This window comes from Pantherophis guttatus, chromosome 17, assembly GCF_059756535.1.
Source record: "Pantherophis guttatus breed Tessera chromosome 17, ASM5975653v1, whole genome shotgun sequence".
NCBI lineage: Eukaryota > Metazoa > Chordata > Lepidosauria > Squamata > Colubridae > Pantherophis > Pantherophis guttatus.
Genome location: NC_142079.1, coordinates 16,584,562 through 16,597,216, shown reverse-complemented (window position 1 = coordinate 16,597,216; position 12,655 = coordinate 16,584,562). Strand labels below are relative to the sequence as shown.

General features: G+C 43.0%; 1 protein-coding gene across 3 annotated transcripts in view; it reads right to left on the bottom strand.

Annotated features, from left to right (window-relative positions):
• Positions 1-12,655, bottom strand: part of BCR (BCR activator of RhoGEF and GTPase) — an 88,759-nt gene that overhangs the window by 5,123 nt on the left and 70,981 nt on the right. For all 3 annotated transcript variants that reach the window (XM_087880620.1, XM_060683645.2, XM_087880621.1), the window contains exon 22: positions 434-596. In XM_087880620.1, the coding sequence (XP_087736746.1) occupies positions 434-596 (163 nt within the window). The remainder of the gene's footprint in view (positions 1-433; positions 597-12,655) is intronic.

Here is a 12,655-nt window from a genome sequence, read left to right as displayed (position 1 = left end):
GCCCCCCCAGTCGGCTGTGACAACCAGGCCAGCCCCCCCCCCCCCGTCTCCCCCAAGGACAAAGAAAATTCTGATGCGGCCTGCAATGGGATCAAGTTTAACACCCCTGATCTAAATCCTTTCCTCCCACTATGGGTTATGGGCTCTTCCCTCATTTTCCCTTTGATCTAAGTGGGTCCTAAGAGAAGTCTGGGCCCCTGTGAAACCCTGCGTTTTGTTGATCAGAAAACCCCAGCAGACATTAAGGATCAAAGCTTCCTCAGGCTCAATTTTTTTTTTTTTTGCTTTAATTTATATGCCAATTATGGCAACTTGAAGATATGTAGACTTCAATTCCACCTGCTGCCTGGGGGAATTCTGGGAGTTGGAGTCCACACATCTTCAAGCTGTCAAGGTTGAGAAACATTGACTTAGACTCCCCATTTGCTTTTACCTGGGACATGACTTCAAGTGACCAGCTGTCAGTCATGGCCATGGGTTGCATTGGATTGGCAGGAATTTTGCTGTCTTTTTCTGACGGTCTGAGTAATGTTGGTCCAAAAACGGTGGCCAGATTGTGAAGCGACATCTTGTTGATGTTCTCCTTTTCAGCAACTCTGAAACAATAGATAGGATAGGAATAGAAAAGAAAATTATGATCCAACACAGTGGTATTCGAACTGGGGGTACTGACTCTCAAGGAGGCATATCCTGGGGGCAATCGAGCAATTTGTAATGACTTGTTCGTGAATCATGGTTCAGTTTTGGACACCGATATAAAATTAGAAAGTCTGGTTGTTTGTGAGGGTGAAAATATCATTCACAATTGGGAAAAGGGATAAATAGGCCAGGCAGTTTAAAAGAAACACTATCCTAACTTATACATCTTGTCAGGGCAGGACCAAATGGAAAACAGTGGTCTTTAACAGGCAGATTTGACCTCACATGTTGTTACTGATCCAAATATGTCCAAAATGCCAGGAGAATTTATGCAAATCCCCACTTTGAAAAGAAACAACCCAGAGTGGATTTTTAAAAAATCCTGTGGCAAAAGAAGAAATAACCCTTTCCGTTTTCTCTTTCTGTACAACTATTTTTATTGCCTCTTCTTGTAAACCAGAAATAGGCTGTTGGTTTGAACTCTGAGCTTGGCAATTTGCAAACGTTTCATCACCATTCGAGGAGACATCATCAGTGCGTTTTGAGTTGTGCTCGTCTGTCAGAACACAGGTCTTTAAATACCTTTTAGTGAGATGCAAAGTAGTCTGAATGTTGTTTGTTCGGATATTTCTATATTTTCAAACCAACAGCCTAACTACAAACCCAAGCTACTAATATTCAAACACATTTCAACTATTTATTTATTTATTTATTTATTTATTTATTATTCGAATTTCTATACCGCCCTTCTCCTTTCGGACTCAGGGCGGTGAACAGCCAAAATAAAAACATTTATACATAAATACGATTAAAAATAGATTTAAAATAATTAAATTTGGCCCATAGTTTAAAATTTATCAATTTAAAATCCATATCAAAATTTAAAACCAACCATAAAATCATAAAATCAAGAGAGACCAGCTAACTGAAAGAGATGAGTTTTTAGGGCCCGACAAAAGGTCCGGAGGTCGGAGATCACTCGTATCTCTGGGGGTAGATTGTTCCATAGGGTAGGTGCCACCACAGAGAAGGCTCTCCTCCTGGGGGTCGCCAGCCGGCATTGTCTAGCCGACGGCACCCTGAGGAGGCCCTCTCTGTGGGAGCGAACTGGCCGGTGGGAGGCAATTGGTGGCAGAAGGCGGTCCCGTAAGTACCCCGGCCGTAAGCCATGGAGCGCTTTAAAGGTGGTCACCAACACCTTGAAGCGCACCCGGAAGTCCACCGGAAGCCAATGCAGCTCGCGCAGGAGAGGAGTCACATGGGAGCGCCCAGTCGCTCCCATAATCCCCCGCGCGGCCGCATTCTGCACCAGTTGGAGCCTCCGGGTGCACCCCAAGGGGAGCCCCATGTAGAGAGCGTTACAATAGTCCAGACGAGAAGTGACGAGTGCTTGAGTGACTGTGCGTAGGGAGTCCCGATCCAGAAAGGGACGCAACTGGCGTATCAGGCGAACCTGATAAAAAGCCCCCCTGGCCACGGCCGTCAGATGCCCTTCTAAGGACAGCCGTGCATCCAGGAGGACGCCCAAGTTGCGGGCCCCTTCCGTGGGGGCCAATGATTCACCCCCAATAACCAGCGATGGCGTCAGCTGGCTATACCGGGACGCCGGCAGCCACAGCCACTCGGTCTTGGAAGGGTTGAGTCGAAGCCTGTTTCTCCCCATCCAGACCCGCACGGCCTCCAGGCACTGGGACATCACTTCCAAGGCATCGTTGGGATGGTCTGGGGTGGAGATGTACAGCTGAGTATCATCAGTGTACTGATGGAACTCCACCCCAAAACCACGGATGATCTCACCCAGCGGCTTCACATAAATGTTGAACAGGAGGGGCGAGAGGACCGACCCTTGTGGCACCCCACAAACAAGGCGCCTCGGGGTCGACCGCTGCCCCCCTGTCAACACGGATTGCGACCGGTCGGAGAGATAGGAGGAGAACCACCACAAAACGGTGCCCCCCACTCCCAGTCCCTCCAGCCGGCGCAACATGATACCATGGTCGATGGTATCAAAAGCCGCTGAGAGGTCTAACAGGACCAGGATAGAGGAATAACCCCTATCCCGAGCCCTCCAGAGATCATCCACCAACGCGACCAATGCCGTTTCCGTGCTGTACCCAGGTCTGAAACCGGACTGGAGCGGATCCAAATAGACAGCTTCATCCAGGTACTGTGGAAGCTGTCGCGCCACCACACTCTCAACAACCTTCGCAATAAAGCGAAAGTTGGAGACTGGACGATAGTTAGCCAAAACAGCCGGATCCAGGGATGGCTTCTTGAGGAGAGGCCTCACCACCGCCTCTTTCAAGGCGGCCGGCAGGACACCCTCACTCAAAGAAGCGTTGATAATTCCCTGGAGCCAGCCTCGTGTAACCTCCCGGGAAGCCAGCACCAACCAGGAGGGACACGGGTCCAATAAACATGTGGTGGCGTTCAGCCGTCCCAAGATCCTGTCCACGTCCTCGGGAGCCACAGGATCGAACTCCTCCCAGATAACATTCTCAAGGCCTGCCTCAGTCATCTCGTCTGAACTAACCCAGTCAGTGGCCAAGTTTTCCCGAATCTGAGTTATTTTATCATCCAGATACTGTACAAAATCCTCAGCTCGGCCCTGCAAGGGGTCCTCCCGCGCTCCCAGATGGAGAAGGGAGCGGGTCACCCTGAACAGGGCGGCTGGGCGGTTATCTGATGACGCGATAAGAGCGGCAAAATAGCTAGATTTCGCCGCTTTTATCGCCACTAGGTAGGTCTTAATATGAGACCTTACCAGTGTCAAGTCGGATTCGGAACGACTGGCCCTCCAACCGCTCTCTAGGCGTCTTTTCCGGCGCTTCATCTCTCTCAGCTCCTCGGAGAACCAAGGAGCTAAGTGAGTTCGGTGCCGGGTCAGAGGCCGCAAAGGCACGACCCGGTCCAAAGCCCCGGCAGCCGCACTATCCCAGGCGGCCACCAGGTCATCAGCCGAGTCGTGAGCTAGAGTTTCAGGAAATGGCCCAAGCTCCATCTGGAACCTATCAGGATCCATCAGGCGCCTGGGGCCGAACCACCTGGTCGGCTCCGCCTCCCTGCGACGGGGTGCGGCGGTCAGAAAGTCAAGTCGAAGGAGCGAGTGGTCAGACCATGACAAGGGTTCAGTATCTATATCCCCTATATCAAGGCCACTCAACCACTGACCAGAGACAAAAACTAAGTCCAGAGTGTGTCCCCCCCATGTGAGTAGGGCCGTGAATTACTTGGGTCAGGTCCATGGCCGTCATGGAAGCCATGAACTCCCGAGCTACCTCAGAAGTTTCACCAATGGATGGCAAGTTGAAATCCCCCATGACCAGAAGTCTGGGGGTATCAGCCGCCACCTCGGCTATAACATTGAGGAGTTCGGGCAGGGTCGTCGCCACGTGGCAGGGAGCCAGGTACGTGATCAACAGACCCATCTGCACCCCACGACCCCACTTCACGAAAAGGGACTCACATCCGGCTATCTGAGGCACAGTGGTCTCCCTCGGATCAAGACCCTCTCTTATAATGACCGCCACCCCCCCCGCCCCTGCCCTGAGCTCTCGGCTGATGAAATGCACGGAAGCCTGATGGGCACATCTCCACGAGGGGAACCCCCCCCTCATGGCCCAACCAGGTCTCCGTAATACCTGCCAGGTCCGCTCCCCCCTCCTGAATAAGATCACAAATGAGGGGGGCTTTATTTACTACGGACCTGGCATTACACAACATCAGCCGGAAACTCGGGCCCTGAGACTCTAAGCAGCCTGAGGAACGGGAAGAGCTAAGGGGACCGGGGCATGCAATCGCTCGGAGATAGCGAGCGCGTGCCCCCCCCACATGATGCGGCCCCCTGCTCCCGCCATACCTGCCCCTCCCACTCAGCGTATTGATGGAAAAGCCCTCAATAGAGGGCATTCTAACAGTCCCCTTTCCCCCAGAGTCCGTACCCCCTATGGCACCATTAACAGCCAGACTGGCCTCCCTCCCCACCCCCCTCCCCAAACCCCTTAAAAATTTACACAAAGACAATTTTAAAAAACCCCTCAGCCCCCTCTTTGCGGCATGCCACCTCTCGGGATTCCAAAATCCGTCATCGAGGTAGGCCCTCGATAACGTGGGGGGCCAAGCCTGCGAGAGGGGGGAATCTCGCAGACCAAGAAGCTCCGCTGCTGTGTACGTCTTGCCACAGGGATGGGGTGACCGTCCCCTAAAGGGTCCATACAGAAAAGTCCGAGGGAGAACATAAAAAAGACTACCAGAAATCACAAAAAATCATTGGCATTAAAATGTCCAATGAATAAAAGCTACTCTGCATTCAGGATGGTGATACATCACAGAAATCTTCATCAAGTGAAGATCTGTGCTGCCCACCCTCTGGACCCAGCTGCTCAGGTAGGCATGGAACCAAAGAATCATCCTGCCCCCAGTTGCCAACCTCCGCAGCAGCTCAGAAGGTGACTATGGTCACATGTCATTGAAAGATCCAAAATGCAGGACTTCCAGAGGTGACGTCAACGTGTCTGGGACGAAGAGAACAACGCTCTGTTCTTGAAGTCCCAATATTCCTAACCAGGAAGCCAATTGAGGCACTATTGACCCTGGAGAGATCAATAGAAAAAAAGAGGAATCTTTAAGGACCTCGGAGAGAAAAGCAATCTCCCCGAAGGTTCAGGAGAAACCTCTTAATTCCGGTTAGAAAAAAAACAGCCATCTTGGCTGGCCTGAACCGCTGACAACCGAAGAGTGGGAAGCGAAAATCGAAACAAGAGATCGCATCGGTAAGAGAAATAAACAAGAGAACAAGAAAATTGAAGATGGTACAATTATAGAGTGGGAGAAGTGAGCAGAGAGAGTGAGACTCTAAGCAAATGGCGACTGACAGCCAGATAAGTGGCGACAAAAAGGTGAGATGAGCGGAAGAAGTATCTCCGAGACCGCCTGCTGCCACCGACGACCTCCCATCGACCCGTGCGCTCCCACAGAGAGGGCCTCCTCGGGGTGCCATCAGCCAAACAATGCAGGCTGGTGACCCCTAGGGGGAGGGCCTTCTCTGTGGGGGCTCCCACCCTCTGGAATCAGTTGCCCCCTGAGATAAGGAGAATCCATGACCTCAGTGCCTTCCGCCGTGCCCTTAAAACCTTCCTTTTCCAACAAGCCGGGCTGGCCTAATTCTTTTTAAGTGTTTTTAATTGTTTGGTTTATTGTTTTAACTAATGGGGCCAAATTTATATATATATATTTTAACTATATTTTAATATTTGTATTTGATGTTTTTATTTGGCTGTTCACCGCCCTGAGTCCTCAGGGAGAAGGGCGGTATACAAATTCAAAAATAAAATAAAAAATAAAATAAAATAAAAAGTATCTTGGACTGACAGTGACAGCGCGAAAGAGAAGGAGCAGTGGAAACGGAGAAACTCCAGAAGCTATACCAGCAAAAGAGATTTGGAATATAAAACAAGTAGACTACACAGAGAAAAGTGCTTTGGATTAGAACTGAAAGTGTGGCGAAAGAAATTGGGAGAGCGAAAGAAGCAGCAAGTGACAGGAGGTGGTTTTGATAGACAGTGACAACGCGGAAGGCGAGTGAACGGCTGAGACAGAAAGTTATATTACTCACATTTGGATTTTGGATCAGAAAGAGGACTGGACTTTAAAATAAATAGACTGTGAAAAAGGACTTACAAAATAAACAAAGTAAATAGAGAAAAGTCTTTTGGATTAGAGTAGTGGGTGTGACGAGAGAAACGAGAGAATGGGAGAAATAGCGAGCGACAGAAGGCGACTTTGACAGAGAGTAACAACGTGAAAGGCGAGTAAACGGCTGAGACAGAAAGTTACAAGATATACAGTTAAAAATTGGTCTTGAAAGAAGCTTGGATTTTAAAGTAAATAGACTGTGAAAGAATAAAGACGGTGGGATTGACGGAAGTTATTAAAGTCGGAAAGAGTGATTGGGGGACTGACTCAGAAGTGTTACTAGTGTTGGAGTGATATATAAAACAGATTTGAACTTAACGAAACGGAAAGAGTGAACTAAATACCTAAAAGTATTGTATTTGGACATTTGGACATTTTGACATTTTGGATATTTTGACTTTTGGATATTTGGATACTGCAGACCAGGGATATTAAAAAATAATTGTATAAAGTAAAGAAGAGGAAATGATGCAAGAGTAAAAGAAGATTGTAGCACAGAAGAATAACCAACAACGAGCAACAAAGTATATATATAATTGTTTAATTTGAATAGAGTTATCTATCAACTATTAACTATTAAGAGAAATTAATTGTGGGAGTTTAGACTGTTATCTATTGTTTAAAGATTGAGATATACCTACTTTATTACTACTTATATTAATTTCTTGCTTAATAATCTATCTATTCTACTTATCTATTCAGTTATTTATTTTAAATATTAGGAACGTTTAGCATTATATATTTATCACTTTAGATTGATCATTGTATCTATATTTGTGTATTTATATTTTTCTTGACTGTACACCACCTTGAGTCCTACGGGAGAAAGGCGGTATAGAAATATAATAAATAAATAAATAAATAAATAAATAAATAAATAAATAAATAAATAAATAAATAAATACTGTGTTAGCCATATTAAGAAGAAAGTAATGAATTGCTGAAATCCTAAACTTTTCCCCTACTCCCCTCCCCCTATTTTTCTGTTCCCTTATATAAGGATATTGAAAAACTGAAACTTACTAAATTTTGAATAAGTATATGAAGTGTTATAGAAAAATATGTTGTGTGACAGAGAGGTTAAAATATGCATTAAATGAATTTACTCATTAGGGAGATAAGAATACCAACACAGATAAATTTACAAGATTATTATTATTGATTGCTATTTTAGGATTTGTATATCATACAAGTCAAGCACTAATATAGATACATAAATTTAAAGACAGTTAAGTGTATGAAATTTTGGGGAAACATAACACAAAGAATAAAAATGACAAGTACAAGCACAACAACTATAACTAAGACAAACAAGAAAATAACTTCGAACCAGACATCACTGACAGCATCCCCTGCACAGCAAAGACAAATTGACACTATGTTAGGAGTAGAGAAAAAAAAGACAACTTCCACTTTTAATATGCAAAACATACAATCACTGTTAGCGATGATACAGGAAGGAAGGAATAAAACACAAAAATCTATCACAAATAACCATGAAGAAACAAGGAGAAATCATGAGGACCTGAAGATGTGGGAGAGATAAATGACAGTATCAAGAGAATGGACGATAAAATAGAAAAAATACAGCAGAATATTGTGAAAAATGAACAAAGGATACAAAAGGTGGAGGCAAAAATGGAACAAACGGATAAGAAGATAGAAATGTTGGAACAAAGCCAAGTGTCAACCAACAGAGAATTGGAAGAGTCGATTACGTATCTGGAGATGGAGAAGGCGTCTTTTTACCTCAGGTTCCAGAACATAGCAGAGACCTAGGAGAATTAATGGCAGGAATTATAGCAGAAGCAACCCAGAGAGACAAAGAAGATATGTCAGCGTCCCAGCACTGACATATAAATAAAGGGAGGAGAAGCCTGAACTTTTGCCTGCTAAATCCCTTTGAAGATTCTGTCTCCTTGGAGATGGGGAGGGGGGGAGACATTCCTGTGATCTGACGAAGAAGGAATCAGGAAAGTGACTTGGAAGATAGCCAATGAGAAGCAGAGAATTGGGGATCGGAAAGGGAGGGATTGGGGGGGGGCAAAGGTCAGTACTGACCGCGAAAGAGTCAGGATCAGATTGCTGTGCTCGAATAAAGAGAAAATTTCCTTAAAGATCGGCAGTTTGGAAAGTCATTTATTTTGAGATAGCATCGAAACCTGACAAACGCTCAAGCAGATTCCAAGAAGAGTAAGGGACCAGAGGAAAAACTATAATTTCCTAACATCACAATTAAACAAATACAAAATAATGTTCCACTGGCTGATTCCAGAAGATATATCAATCTCCTGGCAAGATAAGAAATATAGGATCGACAGTTTGGAAAAAGCTCAGGAGTTTTTTGACCAACATTTTGTGCTAGAAGAGGAGCAGGAAAGTAGAGAAGAACCAGAGAACAAGAGCCAGGAGGAACAGACTACAGAAGAAATGGAAAGAGAGCAAGAAGAAAAGAGACGAATGGAAAGAGCAAGAATCGAAAGAGAGGGAGCGAGGGAAAAGACACAAATCATAACAAGAAACAGAAGAAGGCTAAAAGCAACGAATAGATAAGAAATAAAAATGGAATGGGAAATAAAGGTGATCTCAATTAATATCAACGGATTAAATGAGCCTTGGTAGTACAGTGGTTTAATGCACCCTGTTATTAACACAGCTGCCTGCAATTTCTGCAGGTTCGAATCTTACCAGGCTCAAGGTTGACTCAGCCTTCCATCCTTTCTAAGGTAGGTTAAATGAGGACCCAGTTTGTGGGGGCAATAAGCTGACTTTGTATAAATATACAAAAGTATGAAGGCTATTGCTTAACACATTGTAAGCTGCCCTGAGTCTCCGGAGAAGGGCGGCATATAAATCAAATTAAAAAAAAAAATGCACCAGCCAAGAGAACTCGCACATTTATAAAATTACAAAAATTGGAGATGGATATTATAAATTTACAGGAGGTTCACATTAAGAAACACCATCAAAAAATATTAGAGAATCAAAGATTAGGAAAGCTATACACCTCACTAGCAGAACAAAAAAAGAGAGGAATTGCAATATACATTAAGAAACTCTTAAAAATGAAACAAATATATACAGATGAAGATGGAAGGGTCTTGATGATTGAGATACAAACAGAATTAAAAACAATATTATTAATATCGATCTATGCACCCAAATGGAAATCAAAATGAATTCTTCAAAAAAATACATAATATAGTTAAAGATCTGGAATATGAAAATATTTGTATTATAGGAGATTTTAATTCGACTACGGATATGGAAAAAGACTATCAAAGTAACAAAAACAACAAAATTAAGAAAAAGACTCTTCCAGATACATTCAGAGATATGGCACAGGAATTACAGCTTCAAGATGTATGGAGGGAGGTAAACAAAGAAAAAAACAATATACATTATATTCTAGCCCACATCAATCATGGTCTAAAATAGACATGGCCTGGATGACTACAGAACTCAGAAATGACGTAGAGGAGGTTGAAATACTGACAAACATGTGGACAGATCATAGTCCAATAACAGTAATATGGAAAAGGTATCGAAGGAAAAGAAGATGGATGATGAATAAGGAAATATTAAAAGATTATCCACAAATGATTGAAAAAGAAATGACTATATTCTTCCAGATAAATACAAAAGAGCAAACCTCACTCCAAAATTTATGGGATACGGCAAAAGCCTATATAAGAGGCTTGACAATCGCATATATGGCAAAGAAAAATAAAGATAAACGACAGCTAAGAGACAATTTGTTAACAGAACTTAAAGAGTATGAATCAGAGTTGCAGAAAAATCCCCACAATAAATCAATCCAAATCTCACAAAACATAAAATTAACTTAATCACACAAACAGAAATCACAAGGAAAATTAAACTAGCAAAACAGAATCATTTTGAATACGCAAACAAAACAGGATGTTGGCTGGCTTACAAATTGAAAAAAGAAAAAGAGAAAAGAACAATACACCAACTGCAAGATGAGGTAGGAGAAATGTATCATAGAAACGAAGATAAAAAGCGAATAGCAAAAAAAATTTTTTCAGAATTTATATGAACAAGAAGAAGATATAAAACATGGAAGAAGATATAAAAAAATATTTAAACAAAACAAATACTCAAGGATTAGAAGAAACTCAGAGAGAACTACTGAATAGACCAATCACCATGATGGAATTAACAGAGGCAAGAAAACAACAACAACAACAACAACAAACAATAAAACTCCAGGACCAGATGGCATACCGACAGAATTTTACAAAACATGTCAAAACCCAATGGATGAAATTCTACTTCAAATTTTTAACGATGCACTTTTAAAAGCTACAATCCCCAAATCGTGGACGGAAACTATCATCACACTCATTCCAAAAGAAGAAACAGACCAAACACAAATCAAAAACTACAGGCCAATATCACTTCTAAACGTGGATTATAAATTATTTACACTGATTATTACAGAGAGACTGAAAAGAATAATTAACGAGTATATCCATCTGGACCAGAACGGCTTCATTCCATGAAATTCAGTTACAAATTTTTAAATATGATGAAAAAGATTTACTCCTCTCAAACTGCAAAGATCATGATAAATGGGGACATGACAGAACAATTTGAAATATCAAAAGGAGTGAGACAGGGATGTCCCCGTCTCCCTTATTATTTATATTAGCCCTAGAAACATTATTAAATGAAATTAGAACGGACAAAGAAATAAATGGATTGAGAATCAAAAAAGAGGAGTATAAACTCCAAGCTTTCGCTGATGATGTGGTCTTTATCCTAGAACAACCAGCATCAACAGGAAATAAATTGTTAGCAAAAATAGAAGAGTATAGAAAAGTAGCCGGACTTAAAATTAATAAGCAAAAAACAAAGGTACTAACGAAGAATCTCACAAATCAACAAGAAAAAGAACTAGAAAATAAATTGGGAATACAATTAGTAAAAAAGGTAAAATACTTAGGAATCTGGTTTACCAACAAAGGATCATCAATCAGGGAGGATAATTATAATAAATTGGCAAAACAGATTAAAAAGGATTTAGAAATGTGGAGCAAGCTACAATTATCGTTCCTGGGAAAGATTGCATCTATTAAAATGAACGTACTACCCAGAATCCTCTATTTGTTTCAAGTAATCCCGATAAGGCCAGGGAAAGACTTCTTCAAGGATATTAATAAAATGATTGCAAATTACAAAATAAGGATCAAAATAAAACATCTACAAGATATACGAGAGAAAGGGGGACTAGGACTACCGGATTGGGAAACGTACTATAAAGCCACATCACTGATTTGGATAAAAGACTGGATAGAACTCAAAAATAAAAGAATACTAACGTTGGAAGGTTTTGATTTACAAAGAGGTTGGCACGCATTTCTGTGGGAGGGAAGAGACGAACAACATGGATACTTTCAACAGCATATTATTAGAGAAGCACTGTTTAAAACTTGGCAAGAGGTTAAAAAAGTACACTACGATAAAATTCCAGAATGGCTATCGACCATGGAGGCGCAGATATTTATTTATTTTATTTATTTGATTTGATTTCTATACTGCCCTACTCCCGAAGGACTCAGGGCGGTGCACAGCCAAACAATAAAACACATACATACAAAATTTAAAAGTAGAATAAAATCAAATTAAATAATTTTGGCCCCGACAAATTTAAAACCCCAAACTTTTTAAAACCAATTTATAAAATTGTATAAAATACTAAAAGATATTTAAAGATTAAAAATCTTTTATAAAAGAGGGAGAAAATTAGGCCAGGCCCGCCTGGTGAAATAATAAGGTCTTTAAAGCACGGCGGAAGGTGCGCAGATCCGGGATCCTCCGTATCTCTGGGTGGAGCTCGTTCCAGATAGAAGGTGCCCCCACAGAGAAGGCTCTCCCCCTGGCGGCCGCCAGTCATTGTTTGGCCGACGGCACCGGAGGAGCCCCTCTCTATGGGAGCATACTGGCCGGTGGGAGGCTATTGGTGGTAGTAGGCGGTCCCGCAAGTACCCAGGTCCTAAGCCATGGAGCGTTTTAAAGGTGGTAATCAAAACCTTGAAGCGCACCCGGAAGACCATCGGGAGCCAGTGCAGCTCGCGCAGGAGAGGTGTTACATGGGAACGCCATGTCGCTCCCATTACCACCTGCGCGGCTGCACTCTGCGCCAGTTGGAGCCTCCGGGTGCTCCTCAAGGGGAGCCCCATGTAGAGAGTGTTGCAATAGTCCAGGCGGGAGGTGACAAGGGCATGAGTGACCGTGCGTAACGAGTCCCGATCCAGAAAGGGACGCAACTGGCGAATCAGGCGAACCTGATGAAAAA